This window comes from Dipteris shenzhenensis, chromosome 5 (genome assembly GCF_047967505.1).
Source record: "Dipteris shenzhenensis isolate YYH24624 ecotype China chromosome 5, Dip_SZ_1.0, whole genome shotgun sequence".
In the NCBI taxonomy this organism is placed as follows: Eukaryota; Viridiplantae; Streptophyta; class Polypodiopsida; order Gleicheniales; family Dipteridaceae; genus Dipteris; species Dipteris shenzhenensis.
Window position 1 is genome coordinate 1,506,647 of NC_141600.1, and position 20,890 is coordinate 1,527,536.

General features: G+C 41.9%; 1 protein-coding gene across 2 annotated transcripts in view; it reads right to left on the reverse strand.

The window, feature by feature from the left end:
• Window positions 1-5,283: 5,283 nt before the first annotated feature.
• LOC147901472 (phospholipid:diacylglycerol acyltransferase 1-like) overlaps window positions 5,284-20,890 on the reverse strand; it is a 37,540-nt gene continuing 21,933 nt past the window's right edge. The window contains exons 2-6 of one of the 2 annotated variants that reach the window (XM_087374563.1): window positions 19,874-20,096; window positions 19,447-19,730; window positions 10,996-11,350; window positions 10,647-10,882; window positions 5,284-5,872 (exon numbers count right to left, since the gene is read on the reverse strand). In XM_087374563.1, the coding sequence (XP_087230689.1) occupies window positions 5,389-5,872; window positions 10,647-10,882; window positions 10,996-11,350; window positions 19,447-19,730; window positions 19,874-20,096 (1,582 nt within the window). In that variant the 3' untranslated portion in view covers window positions 5,284-5,388. Of the gene's footprint in view, window positions 5,873-10,619; window positions 10,883-10,995; window positions 11,351-19,446; window positions 19,731-19,873; window positions 20,097-20,890 lie in introns of both variants that reach the window. The other variant, XM_087374562.1, reaches the window with a different exon arrangement.

Genomic DNA, 20,890 nt, shown 5'->3' on the forward strand with positions numbered 1-20,890 from the left:
CTTTGAGGTTGAATCTTGCTCCCGTCCGAGCGGACCCAAGTCTCGCAATTACTCAAGAATCCAAATCTACGATCATATCTAAGAGCGCCAAATCCAACTCCTCCGGTAGTTCCAATACAACAACTTCAAGCCGAGAAAGTGGATTCACAATTTGAGTATAAAGCTGAGTACCCAGTGTGCTATGTGGAAGGAGCAGAAGGTTTAATACCTATCTATGCGAATCAAGTTCGGCCCAACACATATCGAGCGCTAATCAAGTGCTATGGTTATGGAGAGAATCACCGGATTGCAGAGTGCCCTCATCGTGGTAGCCCCACTACTTTCCAACCACTCTACAAAGATTGTGGCATTGGCCATGCTTGTACGGATTGTCCCATGAAAAATAAGGTCCCACAACAAAATGAGGCTAAGCCTGATGTCCCAATCGGCATTATTGGATTGGACCATCAAAATCTAGGGCCAGCAAGCATATTATCACTACCTGTGAATGTAATTACACGCCAGCAAAAGAGGCCACCAAGGATCCTAAAATTCCAATTCAATCAAGAAGACCTCTTCAAAAGAAAGCACAAGTACATATACCTCCGCCAAGCAATGAGCAACCAAGCTCATCCACATCAGCTCCCAATTCTCAAATTAAAGAAGCTCCATACCCTAATGCAGAAGTGGAGAAGACTCGATTTCAAGCACTTCAACAATGGGTGCAAAAAGAACAAGCTCAATTTGAGGCTGAGAAGCAAGCACAAGATCCACTCCTTGACTTGGCCCCACCAAGTATTGACACTATACTTGAGCCTCTGTTCCAACAACAAAATCCACAACATAATGTACTGCCACGCCAACTTGAAGATGTCGCACTCTCTAGCATTCTAAGTTACTCTGTGTTAATTCCCATTGGAATCCTCTTACGGAATTGTCCCAATCTCTGGGAGAGTTTCAAAGGATGGATTCAACTAGCAAACCCCCCTCCACCTATGGAAGATATAGAAGATATCCCTGTGCAGATGGGTGAGAGAGATGACATACACAACATCACCATGCCTTTGATCCATAAAGCATATGAGGAAGTCCAGGCCATAGTGGATGGTGTAGGTGTGAATGTCCTATCCAAGGATCTCTACAATGAATGGGGTCTTCCACCAATGCACAACGCTAATTTCAACATACGCCTTGCAGATAATTCACGTGCAAAGCCCTTGGGAATATTGAATGGAGTGTTAACAAAAGTCGCAGGAGTCCGCTTTTCTCTTCAATTCACAATCTTGGATCTCCCCAAGAAATCTTATCAAATCTTGATTGGATGTCCTTGGTTGTGTGAGGCATCAGTCCTCCATGATTGGGGAACTGATAGATTGACAATCCAAAATTGTAACACCTCAGTAAGAGTCAATGTGGGAATAGGAGCAATAAAACCAATTGTGCCTAGAGCGTTGGATGAAACCTCTTCAACGATGATCTCAAGCAAATCAGCCCCCTACAACAACATGCCTTAGCGGGTGATACACAAAGCAATGTCAACAATTGGACCAAGCATTGGCGGACCATTGACAACTGCCATACACTAGATCCCATCTTATTGCAAATTGATGCTAAGGCCATATAAGTTAAACCTCCACTCACACATGAAGAGCCAATCCAGAGGTGCCATTCTTTATGGTTGACCTTGAGTGGAATAATGAACCTGAAGAAGATACCCATTCCAATAAGGATTCAAATTTTCCTTGGGACCTTGAAACAGAGGCTGAAAAATGCTAAATTTAAAGACCATGTCTTTGACAATGATTTAGCCATTCTCCATGCCCTTATGGCGGTCGAACTTCCCAAAGTTGAATAATAGCAAAAGATGCTGCAAGAAAGCTGAAGGAGGGCATCGCCGCAAAGCCAAAAGTAGCATAATCGCTTTTTAAGGTATTTATCTTACATTTGCACACCACTCACTAAGCTGACCAAGAAGGACACCCCATATGTTTGGATGGCAAAACAAGAGAGAGCATTCTAGTTGAAGATGATGTTGGATGTAGCTCCAACACTACAGTTGCACCAGACTAGGGTACAACTTCTTCTTAATGGTCCCTTTGCTATTGCGAAAATCAAGAAGATACAAGTTCTATTCAGGTTTAAGGTCCTTCATTCAAATTGGAGAGCAGTTCACTACTCTTCCCCACTCTTCGTTTTACCTCTAATATATGACAACTCACATCATTACTAGAAAGCATTATCATTTCTATTGCCATTCTTCCATGAGCCACATAAAATCATCCTCCTAAAAATGTTCCTAGATCACTAACACTAGCATTAGGGGGTCTATCAAGGTTTTTGAGAGTGATTAAAAGAGAGGAGCTTACCATCGAATGTTGAAGAAAGGAGCTTACCATCGAAATTTGAAGATAAGTGAAGAGGCTCTGCAATCTAGCAAGCATTGACAAATTGATAGAAGGCTTCCAAGAGCAATACGTCAACTCTATGGTGGAGCTACATGTTATATTGTGTTTGGAATTGAAAGGAGACCTTTGCAACCCCTTCAGTCATGATAACTCATTAGCACACTACATCAGGTTCCCACCCCTTGGGACCATGGTCATATTCACAACAAATTGTCCCCACCATTTTGACCAATGGAGCTGGCTTAACGCAAGGCCCTATCGGATGTGATTGGACATTCCAACTTTCATTGGGATGCTAAAAAAGCAATTCCAATCCATTGCATTGTTTACCTCAATCCTTTGCATAAAAAATACTTGGCATGGCAGTTACAACAATGAAATTCTAAATCCATTGCATTGTTAACCTAATACTTCTGCATATAGAACACATAGCATGGAAATTACAATAATAGCCATGGCTTTTACTACCGAACCATACACTCCTAAAGCTACTTTTCGTAGACTTACATCTAGGAATGTACTTGGGGTTTCAAACCCCCCATACTAGAGATTATAGAACTTGCCATGAGAAACAGTAGGCTATGAAGAGCCTCTATCTAAAGAATTGCATTATTAGGAATATATGTTTCTCTTTATTCCCATGATCAAGTTCCATAATTTCATGTTTTTGCAAAATTTCTACTCAATCTAGATAAATTTAATGCTTCATGGCTCATATTAATTTCTACAAATCTACTAGGAATTTCACTTTAGTACAAGGAACAACCCTTCAGACGGCAGCTTTTAATCCCACCACAGTAATAGAGCATGGACCTACATATACAACATTTTCACGAGTACAAACCAAAGAATAGCATCTACTTAAAGTCACTACAGCTCAACAATTGCATGTAGAAAGAATGCATGGATCTCGTATAACATTTGCCAGGAAATTCTCCAAACAACTCTCACAAATCATGTCACTATTAAAAAAAACTCTCGCAAAACATGAAGAAACACACATGATTATTACACACTCATTACGACTAACACTTGACTTAATGAAACATCTCAGACACTATGTATAATGAATCAAGGACAAACAATACATGATTTAATGTACAAACAATCAAAGACAAGTCCAAACATCATTCGTGTATTAACAAAACTTAGATTTATGTTAACAATACACAAAAATAAGTAGTGTGCTTGAATTAATCCTAGCTCACTAGCAACCTAATATCCGACAATGCATACTTCTCATACTCTTTATAGGCCCAAAACATCAAAAATTTCACAAAACCCTTGGGACAAATACTTGAAACAAAACCAAAAGTTCTTCAAACAAAACATCAATGAAGTAAACTCATGGAACAACACCATATGGACTTCATAATCTTAAACCCCACAATAAAGTATGAATCACAACTAGATCACATTTGGACAAATTCTCCTATCTTGTTGGACTAATACTTTCCCATAGGTATAGCATACTTCTTACCAACACAAATGCCTAATCTTGATGTATCTAAGATATGTAGTTAAAGAACATTATATCTAACATGTTAAAATCAATTGTACCAATTTCAATTCATCTTTTTTACTATATAATATTATAGACCTAATCATATGCGTCATTTAACTTGTGACATCATCCACATAAAATAGAATTTACTCAATCGTGATAACACATCTACTCACAAAAAGAATATTTTAAAAGTCACATGTGAACAAATAAACACACAGAAAATATCCTCAAAAAGTTGTAGAAAATAGAGATCCCACATGCAGATATTGGCTATCCTTGTGCTAACGAGTACGAGTAACAGCAGCTAGGAGGAAATTCAAAATAGCAAAGCACCAAAGCCAAGCAAAATAGAAGGAAAATTGCCCCCACACAACATACACAAACCCAATGCACTCACAGAGTGGGCAAAAGCAGAGAGAAATCCAATAACGAGGCGCTGAAGGTGGCTGTAGAGAGCACGCAGGACGGCAAACAGAGACGAAATCTCCCGCGAGCAGAGGTAAGGGCTGCGAACAGGCTGCACACAGTCCAAAGCAAACGTGGAGCAGGTCGTATGGCAGTACGGGCAGCAATTAGAGGTCAACCAGGAATTGCGTCTGCAGGGTATGCTTGCTGAGGGATACCAGGAGACCAAGGGTACCCCCAAGGGGGAGCACAGGCTTGGAGGGTCACCTTGGCTGCTTCCTCTCTCTCTCTCTCTCTCTCTCTCTCTCTCACACACACTTTTTTTTTTGGGGTAAAAGAAACTCTGCATTAAGAAGAATGTACATTCATAACTGTGCCAGAGTGGGATGCTACTACTCAAAACTAAAAACAGTAATAAAAGACTTCCAACTGGGCCTGAGGAAGGTGTCCAAGGGAATGAGCATCCTGAAGAGACCAAACACACACACATAGAAAGAGAGATACGAATACAAATTTACACTGTACATACCAAAAACTACATAGTTATAAATTATTCGCAATTACAATGCACATGCTACAATAGTGACTAGATATGAATCACGGTAGACAAGCAACAGAACTGAAGTCTCACTAAGATACGTGACCAAGTGCCCATTCCCAAAAATGGCAGCGAGATACTGGAGTCTGAAAATATCCATCGAGTATGATACATCTCAAATGATAGAGCATAGATCGTAGGTATATTGAATTTTGATTTAGATAATGGTGAAACAAGGATCATAGTCATATAAAGCAACGTCGGGTTTTTTGGTCACGTATCTTAAGCAGGTCTTTATACCTAGCGTCTCTAGCGAATCTAAACCTTAAGGGAACCTTAAGCACGCGAGTTGATCCAACTATAGAGCTACCACACCCATACCACTGTTGTTGCAAATATTAAAACAAATCAATATTGCAGACATGATAAAATATTAAAACAAATCAATATTTGCAGACACTCCGGGACAGAAATTTCATATAAAATGAGCATTCTAGCAGCTCTATTCGAACACATGAGCATTCTACCTTGGATACAACATGAGGTTAAATGCCTTAAAGTTTCAGAGGAATCCGCTGTGACCACTTCAAAAGGTCTGAATACACTTTATCACCACCAATCTTCTCTCCTGACGAACCTGCAGCAACCCTCAATACATCTTCAATCAAGGCAAAATTACCCATGATATCAACATGTGCACCACTTTGCGTACCCCGTCCCTCCAGCAAGTTGGCAGGAGGAGCATGGGAATATTCCCTAACAAACGTTGCAGCTCCAGAGGGATTAAAACGGGTAGTGCCACGCCATCCTTTTGCACACATCAAACCTGCACTCAAGGCTGGTACAGTTTCATCACCGTCCACAAACTGTACACCCCCCTTCAAACATCCCTCAGAGTGCCCTTCAGCTGTGGTATCAATGCGAAATGGTATATGGCAAGTTTCAGCATGGGGTGAAACTTTATATATGTAGGACCGTTCCGTCAATATGCCAACTCCATACATGCAATAAATCTCCATATCTGGTGCGTTTGGTAACCTTCACAATAAAGAAAAGTATCACGAAGTCAAAACTCGTAACTCAATGATAAATCGATTGTTACATGTTTGCTGCAACAGCAAAGAACTTGAGATTAAAGTTGTCCACAAGCTTCCCTAACGGATCGGCTATCGTAAAAACAACAATTACGAAATTCTCTTTCTTTTAGCAAACAATAATCAGAGTCACCTTAAATGTTTATGATATAAAAGATCATTATGAGCACCATATAAGGAGGAAATGAGGCCATGGATCTGTAGGCAGGGAAGAGTAGGCTGAGCTGTACCAGAGAAGCTCTCAATAGATTAGGGTTGCAGTCTGCAACCCCACAACTGTCAAACAAGCAAGAAGTTTGCAGAGCTTGCATGGAAGGCAAGTAACACCGAGCAACATTCGAAATGGAGAACATGAAGTGCACTACTGAGCCACAGGAGGTGGTTCATTTAGATGTCTGTGGGCCCATGCCTACCACATCACTTTCAGGGTCAGTGTATTTTCTCACCTGAGAGTCAATTTCAGTAGAATGACTTAGGCGTATTGCCTTTCTAAAAAGTTACAAACCCTTAAGAGATTCAAAGATTGGACGGCAAAGGTGGAGCAAGAAACTGGAAAGAGAATCAAGGCTTTCAGAACAGACCAAAGGGGAGAATTCACATCAGATTAATTCAGTGGTTACTTGGCATCAAACAGCAGTTGTTGACAACATGTAGCAAATGGAGTGGCAGAGAGGAAGAATCAAACAATAGTGGAGATGGGTTGAACATGCTGAGGGGAAAGAATATCCAAAGGTTCTTCTGGGCAGAGGCAGTAAATACGGCTGTCCACATCCTTAAAGGGACGATGACTAAAGAAATTGTGGGAAGACACCTTTGGAGACCTACTCTGGTAAATGAAACATTTAATTCTTGGTTCTGAAAAACGGATGCATGCCCACAAGCACACTTGAAGCAAACTAGATGCAAGGAGCAGGAAATGCATGTTCATCGGATACGGTGACGGGTTAAGGCTTAGCAACTGTAGGACAAATAAATAAAGAAGGTGTTGGACAATATGGATGTAGTCTTCCAAGAGACTTGAGCCCTATTAGACAACGTAAGAGCCTATGTACTTGCATTACTCAAGGAAGGTAAAATGTCTCTTGCATGACAAGTTTGAAATGATTGACCTTGGTCTGTTGCATTACTTTTTGGGGATAGAGATATGGCAGGAGGAAGAGAAGACTTTCATCTCTCAGAAAAAGTAGTAGTTCCAAATAGAGAGTCAAAGGAGGCAATGACACCCAGGGAAGTTGGGAAACAAACTCACGGAAGAAGATGTTTCTCAGCTGGTGGATTCAAGCAAGCATCGGCATCTTGTGGGGAGCTTGTTGTCCCTCACAAACACTTAACTGACATTGCATTCTCAATGGGACTACATTGCCAGTTCTCATCAAAACCGCAAGGGAATCAATGGCAAGCTTGCCTGTAGGTTTTACGATACCTGAAGGGTATCTCAGGATATGGGTGTTAGAAAGGATCACTGACCCACTTGTGCCCCATATCAGGAGGACGTCAGAATAATGCATCAGTAGGCAGGGGAGGGTAGGCTGAGCTGCATCTGAGTAGTGGTCAGCAGATTGGGGTTGCTGTCTGCAACCAGTGTCAGTATAAGATCAGTTGGGCAGATTTTGGGACTGTTCCAAGTCGGCTCATCTGGCAGTCAATCAACCAGATGGCGGATCAAACACCAGACCAGGTCGGCCTGGCCTGCTCGGCAGTTCGCGTCGGCTGGAAGACCTAGTCAGTGGATTCCAGTCGGCCAGTTCTGGGTCTATAGATATGAGGGCCTTGCCCCATTGTCTGCATCCCACTAAGCTCTTTCAAAGGCACACAGGAGAAGACTTTCTGGAGCCTTCCCTTTGCATCTATATCTCAGTTTTGCGCAGTCTACCTTGATTGTATTTTGCCCAGCACTTTGTTGGATGTTTGTGGCTTCATCCTGAAGCAGTTCAGCCACACTTTTTGTGACCTAAACTGATATATATACCTTGTAGACTAGAATATATCCAATCATACAAATTTGGATTTTATGTTCTCCTACAGTCCAAAAATCTACACAGAAAATAAAAGAGAAAACGAAAGACAAGAAAAAAGAGGTAACAAGACCTTTTTGAAAAGCAAAACGAACACATACTTCGCAAGCAAAGCAACACTTACATCGTCATCAGTGCCTAAGCATAAGCAGCTATACTGGGTTTCTAAACTGATATATTTTGGAAGTACCTTTGCTGCTCTATTTCTCTGTTTCATTTACAGTCTGTGGAGACAAATTTTCTGTTGTGTAATGGAGAGAGTTGTCTTCATCATCCGCTATGCACAGGTGCATACCTCAGCACTTGAATTCAACATGGTATCAGAGCCACATCAGCAACTCTTGTGATACCCCTTCACCCTGAAGGAAAGGCCCTCTCATGAGAAAGAGGTGACCCCCCTTTCAGGAGGAGAGTTCAATTTTCAATTTCAGAAAAGTCGCCCTCCCCTGCATGTTGGAGGATGCACCTGTTGGGAGAGACCCGATAGGTAGGACATTCAGGAGGAGAGTTCAATTTTCAATTTCAGAAAAGTCGCCCTCCCCTGCATGTTGGAGGATGCATCTGTTGGGAGAGACCCGATAGGTAGGACATTTTGCATGGGAATTTATCTTACCCAACCCACATTAGAGGCATCAAAAATAATCTAAGACGTAGTGCATCTCCTACAACGACCATCCAGCCAGGCCAAGCAATTTCCAAAAGATTAAATTGCATGCTTAGCCTACTGACACATCGAAGAGGCTGAAGGGCTAACTATAGCCCTAACCCTCCATCCCAAGCTTTGTGGACTCAGGAAAGTTCAACGAAACAAATTATCCTCTCTGGAAGATGAAGATCCGTAGTCAGCTTGTGGTTAAGGATGATTTAAGAGATCACAATGGGAGTGGAGGTAAGGCCAAAGGACATGCTGCTGGCCATAATTACTCTACCACAGCAACAAAGGATACCATAAAAGAAAAAGATGTGGAAAGAGGTATGAAGAAGCTAGCAAATGGAAAGACCCCAGTACACAAGGATTAGTGGCTGAGATGATAAAATGTGGTGGAGAGAAACAAAGGGAATGCTCAACCAGCTCATGAACAAGGCTTTAGAGGATGGCTTCCCCTGAGAATGTCAACTTAACAAGACTTTGCCAATCCACAAAGGAGGGGATAGCAAGGTGGCAAAAAACCACAGAACAATCGTGGTGACTAGTCTAATGGCCAAATTATCTCGAACCATCCTTGAGCAAAAACTCAACAGGTGGGCAGAGGCACAAGTAGATAGGGAACCATCTCAGGCAGGTTCCGTCCCAAGCACTCGACGATGGATCATCTAGTCACCAATGACCATAAGCGAGGCATCGGAGCAAAGAACAAGAGAGGGGTTGTCTATTGTTCTTTGTAGATCCAAAAAAGCCTTTGACACAGTACCAAGAAAAAAATTATGGGAGATACTTGAAAGGGTCCAAGTTTCTCTAGAACTCAGCGAAGCAACATACAGACTATACGAGAAGGTGATGGTCAAGTTAATACATGGATCCTGACCCAGGGAAAAGATCATCATAAGCAAGAACATAGGGGTCAAGCAAGGCTGTTCCCTCTCATTGGGAGATGAGAAAGGTTCTGTATGTTTGTGCAAACAGTGATCGTATATGGTTACCCACCCCGGGCACACCGGCTCTCCAGAGCATATTGGACAAGAATGGAAACAATGCATAAATGCTTTCTCGTAGAGAACTTGGGGTCAAGACATAGACACCCTATTGCATCCTACTTAGTACTAGCTGAGACTGGTACGATACCAATGGAGGGAGAAGCAGAATGCTAATACATGGGGTACCTCAACAAGCTTGGGAAGATGGATGCAAGTCAGATATCACATAAAGCAATGGAGGCTACAAAGACCAATGGCTTGTACAAAAATGCAGTTTTACAAGCAGTAGGGAATGCAAAAATATATTGGTGGGATGATATCAATGCTCAAAAGTCATTTAATCTAAGAACCAGTTCACACGAGCTAGAGGTAGAGAGGGCCCCACAAGGCAGGAAGCTCCTAAAATGCCGAGCCTATGCACACATCACAGAAAAAAACAATAGCAGCAGGAGTAACCTGAAAAATATGCTGCAACAGCCAGCGGAAAAGCTTGGAAGCTACCTAAAGGAAGCCTTGGAGCACCGCAATAAAGTCCTCAGGTTCCCGCACAAGCTAGCCAAGCAAGTACTCACAACCTAGAAAGTTTGTAAAGGTTTCTTTCAATAGATGTGAAAGACCACTAGTAATCAATAGTAGTCACCAGTCCCATAGATCCCGAGGTCTCAAGAGGACTTTAATACAATCATCTCATATCATATCATCTCCCTCTCTCTAGAGAGACACTACAGTGCCGGGTTTCGGTTTTTGAGCCTCAGCTTTCATTCTGTATTTGAGATCTGAGTTTTGTCTCAGCTCTTAATCTCTTTAGCTTTAGTTTTAGCTTATCATAGTACTCAGCGAGGGCCATAGCAGGCCTTTGCTTCAGCCCTTCGAGGCTTGTATGAGCTTTTTTCACTTGGATTAATTTGTCCCATAGGCCTGCGAGGCCTCCCGAGGACGTTAATCTCTCTCTCTCTCTCTCTCTCTCTCTCTCTCTCTCTCTCATGTGAATGTATACATCTGCATATGTGTGCAAATTGCTGTGATGAACTTCATCTTTACCGTGTTTCAAGAGGGTTGGACCAGTACTTGAAATGGTCATATTTAGTATCATTGAGGTCATCGGCTAACCCATGAGAAAAATGAGCATCCCCACGCTGCATCATTTGAGGAGCTACAAATCTAAGAAGATCGGGGATCTCATCTGCAGTGTACACTTGATGCTCTGCGATTTCTTGAATACTTTCCCAGCTGCTCTCATGGTATTCTGTCCACACATCTCCACAAGAAACATTTGCACTGACTGGAATTCCTTGTCTCTCATTCTACAAGGAAACAAGCCTTGTCAGAGATGTTATTCAAAGATTAACTCATTTTTTAAGAAAATAAAGTATAAAGCCATCAACTTCTATGCTTGGTAGACAAAGGGCCTACATACCTTTAGAGGTTTCCTTTCTAATTTATGTGACGGCAATTCAGCCATTTTCTTCCCAAAAGAAACGATTCTTCCATAATGGGCCAATGGCTTCCCATGTGGGCCCAACTCCTCAATATGTGACTTCTTGATTGGCTCCTGTATCTCCCGTACATCATGTTCATTTTCCTCACGTTCTTTTTTCTTTGAATTGCATTCATATCCCTCTTCTGGTGACCAATCCAAGCCTCCCCAGATTGTATCACCACCTTTAGGAATCATGGACATAGTTGAATCCCAAGTCCGTGTTACACGCATGATGTGCTGTAGAGTTTGCAATCCGAACATCTCAGAATCCATCACCCCTGGAGCAATAGCCCTGTTGAGATGCAAAAGAAGATAAAAAACAAAGCATTCTCTAAGGAAATAAGTCCCTGGCCTACACATTTGTTTGAACTTTAAAAGATAAATTCTGCCCTTAAAGAACCTAAGTCTCTGCAAAACTCTTCATTCATACAATATCACAATTTGAAAAGACCAAATTAAATCTAAAATTAGATACTTTTGCAGCTTCAAATGACAGTTATCTCAACTCCACAGAATAAACCAGGAAACAAATTTGCTAGGATTTCCTCACTAACAAATCCAGATGGGAAGTCAAGTTGGGCGGCATACCCATAGCCACTAATAGGGCATCTAGATCAAATATATGACTACCAAAATGAGAAACTTCAATCTGATAAGGGATCCTCACAATAAGGATCGATTCAAGTCTTCTATTAAATATACTACAGCTTTAATTGGATACTCAGACTGAGTATGCGTTCCCCTTTGATCATCATTATATTACAGAAGAAACTTTACAGAAAGTAGCTAACCCTCTAGAAAGGCATGCGTAAGGAGAAGAGAGTTGATAAGAGAGAAGCAAAGCAAATTATAAACTTCAACTCTGCTTCACGACAGAGTTAGCTGAAATATTTTTGCAGAATTTTTAGTGCCCATGAAGACACTGACGTAGATAACACTATAGCTTCCAAAACATTACAGCTTTCCAAAACTGATGTAGAAACACTAAAGCTTTCCAAAACATTACCAGTGCTTCAATTCGATTATTCCACTGAGCCCTATATGCATGTTGGGGTGGTCATTTCAGGCACATACCATTTACAGAGATACAGCGCAAATTAGGGCATGTGATGGTACAATTGACATTGAGAAGGCATCTTCAAGATCCCCAGACCACATGCATATTTTAATGCCACAAGTGGATGAAAGGAAGTGAATGACAACCTCCCGCTTGACTCCTGTGAAAACTCACCAAAATTGTTGGATCAATCACCTTTACATGCCTAATCAGAAAATGCTACTAGAAAGTGCCATGACCATTATTCTCCTGGTCACATCTACACAACCAAACAAGGTAGACAAACATGAGTGCTTTTAGCCCAACAATCACAAAATCCGGTAACTCAGTACTCCCTGCCTACAAGCCGAACATAGCAAGTACTGTTTTCTTACAATTTCATGCTCCTTGTGTACTCTCCGATCTTATTCCCAAGAACCACAGCAGTTTCCCGTACAAAAAACAAATCTACAAGGCTCTATTTCTGGAAGGTTCTGAAAACACAAAACCTTCACTACTGGAGGTAAATAAGAAATTTAACTCCACTATGATTTGGAAGAATGCACGGCCTGGGAAAAAGGCAGAAAACCATCCACGCATACGATGGAAACACCCTGTAAATGCTTCTCCTCTCGTGCAGAATAATCGCAAAGTCAGTATGACTGAGCGCTAACATCACAAACTTAGGCCATGTAACGTGAAATTTCTCAAGTATCATAGTGTCTCCCATAGCTTGACTGCATGATGGTGCACATGAAAAAGAGGGTTTCTACATCCCTCATATGAATTCCAGAAGCAACGCATGCAAGTACGTGCACCCTACAGGTTTAAACCATGAAGTTTAACACACACAGCCCTTAACATTCAACCTCTTGTACAACCCAATGTCTGTTGCAACAAAAGCAACAGAAGGCAAAGCCAACCCTGGGGTTATAGAGAAGACTCTAGAGGGTGAGGCTAATAACAGAACGTGGGGTTCCCTTAGGCTAAAGATGAAAGTTTGAGCTATTTAGAATATAGGTTAGCTAGATTAGAAACTTAGTAATATTCACCTTGGTATTTGGCATAACATTTTTGGGTCATGGTGGACTTGGGTTGCCAGCTAATTAAAGATATCGCAAATGGGGAAGCATTTATGGTATGATAAGCGTCTGTCTACTAAACTAGGCTAGACCATAGATTTACACGTGACGTCCATGCGCAAAAGTGAGCTTGTACTAGCTTTATTTTTTGACAGTTTGTCCCAGATGGTGCCTTCAAATGTGGTCAATATCAGAATCTCTAGTTAGTTGAAGTTGTCTAAGGCCGTTCCCACTGCCCACTTGACTTTGCAACCCATGATCTGCAGTGATGAGTATTTTTATGGTGTGAAACCAACTCCACTTAATCAAAATATCCCTGTCAATTGCCATTGTTTATTGATTATCACTTTTGATGCTTGTGGCAACTGAGAGAGTAATATGTTGTGAGTTTTAGAATGCACAGTGTGTTAACGAATTAAAGGATATTTTTTGAAAAAAAAGGGATAATTTCGGTGGTCATAAATTGTGACATCTGCTGGGTATGTACCATGTTTTGGTGGATATTAAAGGATGATTTGATATGGGCATATGCCAAGGGGTCTGTTGAGCAATATATCATGTATTGGACAGAGAATAAGTTGTCAGAAATAGAAATATAACTCAGTAAATAGCCTTCAGGTTCGAAGAGTCACTGATCCACCTGTGAGGCCCATATCAGGAGGACTAGGGGTCAGGGGTCATAGGAAAGTAGGATTAGCTGGAGCAGATAATTGTGCACCTGTCTGCAACTGTTTGAAGGACTGGCTGCATCAGAATCATAGTAGCAGAGCTGCGATGTTGGCAGCAAAGTCTGTGTGGCAGTATGACTGCAGAACAACTGATAAACTGCACTGCCAGGGCCTATATATAGGCCTCACAGTAGGCAACTGAAGCAGCAGCAGGTGCAGTCTGAACAGGTACAGTCGGGCAGTTTACCAGTGGGATACTTTTGACCAGACCTGGTCGGTGTCTGCAAAACCAGGCAGGTGTTTTGCAGACTGGGTCGGCTATGTTAATGCACGTTTCAGCCCTCTTCATTGCCTATAATAGGTGTCTATTTCCAGCACACTTTTAGCAGGCACTGAGGCCTTTGAAGGCCCCGCAGACTGAAGGAGTGTGATACAATTTCTTTTCTGTAGTTCTCAGTAGGAAGCAATCAATCCTTGATTGATATTTTGCCCAGCATCTCTGGCTGGATATATTCAGCTCATCCTTGAGCAGTCTTTCCCACAGTTGTGAATGAATATATTCTGAGTTCTACTTCTCCTTTCTATGAAGTACATTTTGTGTGAAATTTCAGTGTGTGAGTGCATCTATCTTGAGATCAGTGAGGATTTGAGATCATTCTGCTGCTGCCTGCATTAGGGTCTCTGTCAAAAGCATCCCTTCATTCTAACATAGTATCAGAGCCAAAGGTGGCATCCTCATGATCTGCTCCAACACACTGAAGAAAAGCGTCCCTCCAACAAGGAGACACCATTTCAGTAAAGTCCTGTTAAAAGTCAGTTTTCTGCTTTAGGTGTTGCAATCTTTTCAGAGATTGTCAAGTGGCTTCGTGCATGCAAATGGATTCACGCATGCCTATTGCCGACTTCGGAGAGAGTGGGATTTGGATGGGAGCAACTATCCCATCTGGAGGTACAAGCTTAGAAGTCACTTGGTTGCTCGAGGCTGATCTGGGAGATCACCAAAGGATTGAACGAATATCGTGACACCAACAGATTCAGTGGTAGTGCATGATTGGACACAGAGAGATGCAGAGGCACTCTCCATATAATCAGCACTGCAAATTCTGTCATACCCCACATCAAGCACCATGGCTGGTTCTGGAGGGAAAGGATGTGAAATGTGTTGTTGGTCTCAACCTCAAGAGCTTCTTATTTTCCAAGAGACGAAGTCTAGGCCACGAGCAACCGCAGTAGAAGTTCCAATTGTTCCGCAAAGATAAAGGCTTGCTATCACGCAAGAGAAGGAGAGAAATTATCCAGAAACTAAAGATTCGGAATCAGAGTTTGAGGCACCTAAGCCAACAAAATAACCCCGGCAAAAGAAAGAAAGCTACCAAGATGGTACCTGAAGACCTTGGAGGATTCAGGAGTCACACAAATTCCAGAAAACAATTCGGAAGAAAGGATTTCTTAGAGAAAAGCATCTATCATGAACTATGCTTTGATGGTTCAGATCCAAAAGATCGTGGAACGAAGGACCTTTGAAGAAGCAGACCGAATCCAGAGTGTCAGGCTGCCATGGAAGCAGGAATAGAGGCCATTCTGAAGAATTATACTTGGGACATGGTTGATAGACCCCAGAAGAGGAAGATCATAGGAATCAAGTGGTTTACCGTGCCAAGTACAAATCTGATGGTACTTTGGATAAGTACAAGGTGAGACTTGTTGTTGTCAAAGGCCATGCATAGGCAGAGGAGTTGACTACAGAGAGAGATTTGCTCCTACAGCTAAGATGACTACCCTATGCATAGTCATAGCTTTGGCTTCCCACCATCGCTGGCCAATCTTTCAAATGGACATGAAGTCTGCCTTTCTGAACGATGAGCTTCAAAAAGATGTTTATGAAGAAGGTGTGCAGGCTTAACAGGGCACTTTACGGGCTGCAAGGTCCCAAAGGCCTAGTACCAAAGGATAGATGACTACTTCTATGAGAGAGGCCTATCTCGTAGTCAATCCCCGATCCTAACCTCTACCTCTCTCAGAAGGAGGTAAGACCTTTTATGTTGATGACTTAATCCTCACAAGTGATCACAGAAGGAAGATCTAGGAGGTAAAAGGACTCTTGATGACAATGTAGGACTTCTTCACTATTTTCTTGGTGTAGAAGTCTGGCAAAAGAATGACAGCATCTTCATTTGTCAAGAGAAGTATTGTTAGGAGGTGTTGAAGAGATTTCAGATGGAGAAAAAAGCAGCACCAAGCCCAATGGAGGTCGGGACAAAACTGAGCAACGAGGATACATCTCACTTGGTTGATGCAATGGTTTATTGAGTAATGGTTGGTAGTTTGCTGTATTTAACTAATACTCAACAGAGATTGTGTAATGGCAGTGCTCTGTCAGTTCTCGTCAAAGCCAAGAGAGAATCACATGAAGGCCGAATTCAAGATTCTGAGGTACCTCAAAGGCACAACTGGCTATGGGATCACGTATCGCTCCAGGAGTGAGCATCGAGGATTCTGTGATTAGGATTGGGCTGGAGATTGGAATACACAGGGCTCGACGTCAGGCTACTGCTTCATGCTTGCATCAGGTGCCATATCTTGGCTGAGAAAGAAGCAACCTATGGTGCCGATGTCTTCCACGGAGGCTGAATACAATGCAGCTTATTAGCAGCATGCAAGTCCGTTTGGCTCAAATGATTACAAGAGGACATGAGAGTTCTTCAAGAGAAGGTGATGGTGATCATGTGCAATAACATGAGTTGCATAGCGATTGCAAAGAACCCGATATTCAGTGCTCGTATAAAGCATATCAAGTTTCATTACGACTTCATTGTGTCACTGACCCAACTCTGAGCCTCCATATGAGGAGAACAAGGGGTCAAGGGACATAGGAAAGTAGAATTAGCTGGAACAGGGAGATTTGTGCAACTGTCTGCAACTCTTCGGAGGACTGGCTGCTTCAGAAGGCAAAGTAGCAGGGCTGCGATGGTTGGCAGCATGTATGGCAGTATTGCTCTAGAACAACAGATGAAGTGCACTGGCAGGGCCTATTCATAGGCATAAGCAGCAGGCCATTCAAGCAGCAGCATGTTGCAGTCTGACAGCTACAGCGGGGCAGTTTGCCATTTGGGTATTTTTTAGCAGACCTGGTCTGTGTCTGCGAACACCAGTTGGGTGTTTTGCAAACTGGCTCGGGTATTTTAGTGCAGGGTTCCAGCCCTCTTCATTGCCTATAAATAGGTACCTATTTCTAGTAAACTTCTAGCAGCCATTGAAGCCTCTGAACGCCCCACAGACTGAAGGAGTTCGATACAGCTTTCTCTTATGTAGTTCTCAGTAGGAAGCAGTCATCCTTGCTTGCTATTTTGGCCAGCATCTCTAGCTGGATGTATTCAGCTCATGCTTGAGCAGTTTTTTCCCACAGTTGGGGATGAATATTTTCTGAGTTCTACTTCTCCTTTCTAGGCTGTACTTTCTGTGTGGAATTTCAGTGATTGAGTGCATCTATCTTGAGAGAGATCAGAGAGGATTTGAGATCATTCCGCTGTGTTCGGATTTCTATCAAAACAGTCCCTTCATTCTAACACTTTAATGAGCAACATATATAGCAACCAGCCTTTCTAAATAAGGCGTTGATTGTATAATATGTTATCTGGCTACGTTTCTTTCTTCACAGCAAAAGAGAGTGTGATGGTTATTATAAAGAATGGGACCTGCAGGAAGTGAACACTGCGATCCCAAATGGCTGCAGGTCTCATGTTGAAGTACGGCCTGCCCTTTCCCAACCTCTATCTTTAGACATTTTGATGTTGCAAGAACACATGGTGAATGGTAGCAATGTGCAGACTCAATTGCTTCTCTCTATCCTTGGAGTTGAAAGCATTTAGTGTGGAATTGCTACTGAAACTGAGAGAAGTAGTTGGTCAGTTGAGCAGCTAACACAAGGATGTAATTAAGACAGAAAGGGACGCCAATTTTGGAATTAATATTTAAGCCTCCTAATGGAATATGGCATGTCACAAGAGCCGAAATGCATAGCAAAAAGAATTGCAGTGCCTTTGTTAAGGAAAGTTTGAATAGGTAACGCATGCACTCAGCCTTCAATTGCTGCAATTTCGTTCGTCCATTTCCAAGAGAGCACACTGAAGTAATTCATTGTGCACATATCTGATTTTACCTATGCATGTGTGTGGAGAGCACTATAGTCTGTAAAATTACAGGGCTCTTCAATGGATTACTATAGGGCTCTTCAAAACGAATCCTTAAAGAACCACGCAAGTTCCTATTGCACTGCAGTTAAACAGTAAGCCCTTGCTAGGAATTGTTGAAGTCAGCTAAGGAGCTAGCAATGGTTGAAAATTTGGGCTATGGAGATATTTCCAACAGCAAGAGGGTGCAGCACTATTTGACTTTCAAAGATTCACAGACTCTGAGAAGCAGGTGTTTTGAAGGGCCGCTCAATTGCTGTTAACTCTACTAACGTGCTACTGGCTTCTGTGGTGTTCCAATTTTTTAAGAGGCTGAAGCGAGCTGTAACTCTGGTCACCTTTCTTCCAGTTGACATGTAATTTGCAAAATATGGGAGCTCAAGTTGATGCTCATTCTGAATTGGACAAAATATGGAAGAAGAGAACACACATTTTGTGGAGAATATTGAAATCAAACTTGAGAATATCAGGATAAAAATTTAACGACTCTGTCGACGTGACGACCATTCTCACTCAAATTCAGCGAGTGGTTGGGGATCCCTGAAAGGCTCGTTGCCAATGTTACAACCTACAACTGAACCCTATAATGTGATTATCTTTAAAAATTACCCATTGTTTTTTAATGGGTAGTCAATATAGTCACTTGAGTTGCAAATATACAACAATCAGAGAAAACATGTAAGCTCCAAAACTGGCAAAGCACCTTATTGATCAACTGTTTGGGCCTTATCAAATGCCTGGTGACATAGTGATAGGATGAAAATAAAACATATGCTAACTCGCAAGTATGAACAAAGTATGCAGCCAAATATGCCTCAGATAGAGCAAGGTTTTGATACTACAATGTCACCAAGAGCTTTTAACAAAGGCAAGCAAGCAGCACAACTCATGCATAAATTGGAAATACCCTGAATTCTTCCCAGTTTTAGGTAGATCTCTGACTTATGACTTAGAAAACTCTAGAGTTTCCTCTCCTTTTTTCAAAAAGAGTTCATGCACTTGTTCAACTGAGCAAACGCAGAGAAAGGCTAGAAGGTCGGGATTGTTTTGTGCCTCTAAACAGCATAATATGCCAAAAAGAACTCACTGTAAATTGACAAAAGGAAGGGCCTTCATGACATCAAACCATGACTTTTGGGATCAATGCAGTCTAGCTACCTCATGCCTCAATCAAAAAATCCTAACAAAGAGCAGCCAACAAAGGGTATTTTAACTTTCATACAAAGAGCTCGTACAAACAATTAAAATGGAAACCAAGAAAAGCATGTTTACCAATAGAACGCAATGCAAGATCCGCTTCGGTACAATAGACGCTGCATAAAGCAAAAGATGACATATACAAGCTCACCTACACACCTTGAAATCAGTTTGAGAGAAAACAACAATATAGAGCTGTTCACCTGCAAGCTTACCTAGCCATTGCTATATCTTTGGCTTCTGCAGAGAAAAGTCCAGAAAAGGCTTTTGGAACACCTAAGAAAGGTCCAGCAATGTTCATAACAGCCTTTATGTGCTTCGCACACCAGTCAGAACCTCCTCCACCACCCATTGGCAATGGAGCTTCAACCCATTTCATGAAATGCAAGAAGTAGAGAACCCCCATGGAGTGAGGAATCGCCACCACCTTGTTCCCACCGTTTGTTTGCACAAGAAGTTCTATGGTGCTTTTGAGTCTACTCAGAGTCTTGTCACGAGCCTGCTTTCAACAGCATATGTTATTAATAAGGTCTTCAGGAGCGCTTTGTTTCTTACCTTCCCCATTTTCATCGGTTTCTCATATGTGTGCAATTGAAATAAGAGAGAATCCTTTGTAGCAAAACATGCAGGCCCAAAGATTACCTCTGTATTCTGGAAAGAAAGCCGCCAATCATAGGCTGCCATGTGCATATTTTTCTCTTCATAGCCAATCTTTGCCAAGTTTTCTATCAGGAGAGCCCACACAAAATATCCTGGAGCAAAATAATCAGCTGCTACTAATCCTGAAACGGGTCTTACTCTCACTCCAGAACGGTCCAGTCCTGTTACATTGTCTAATGCCATGTGCTCCAACCAGCAAATAGGCCTGATGAAGCATCCAATATGCAAAATTACGCCATTAATTACCCCCTTGTAATTCCTCGTTCTCACAATATTCCAGATACCTATATTTTCTACACAATGTGAATGCATTGAGTAATGGACAGAATCAAAATCCAGGAGTTCAAAGCAGTAAAGGGACAAATGTAAAAACAAATCCATTTTGTTAGAAGCATAACATTAGCAGACCCATACAATAAAGCAGACAAAAATTACTTTAACATGGCTATAGCAAGCATTCCCTTCATAGTTCTCACAATTTTCAGTTTGGAGCGCGCACACACTTTTTTATTTTTGGTGAAAACCAGATGTCATTATATTATGAAAAAAAGTCCCAAAGAAAGGGACAGTCTGCTACGAGTATCAGAGACCTCATTATATGACAAGAGAGCTGGATAATCTAAGTCTCACGCATGTAGAAAATCATAAAATGCTTGTCATAAAGATGCAGGGAAGAACTGATATTTGGCAAGAGAAGGATCACCAAAGATCCTATGATTGTGGTTCTTCCATAAAATCCATAGTGCCCAGTAATGAACCCAGTAAAAAAGCAGATCATATTCCGGTCTCATAGGATGGAAACCAAACAGCCAAAAATTCTCCCCCAAGGAAGCACTGGGGGAGCAAGCCTGAAGCCGCTGTTGTAGCAGTAGCAAGAAACCATGCAACTCCGGGCAATACCAAAACAAATGAGGCATAGACTCCCATAAGGACTGGCATCGTCGACAAGTGGCAGGAGGTACATGACGACGAGCTAAAAGCTGTCCAAAAGGGAGCCCC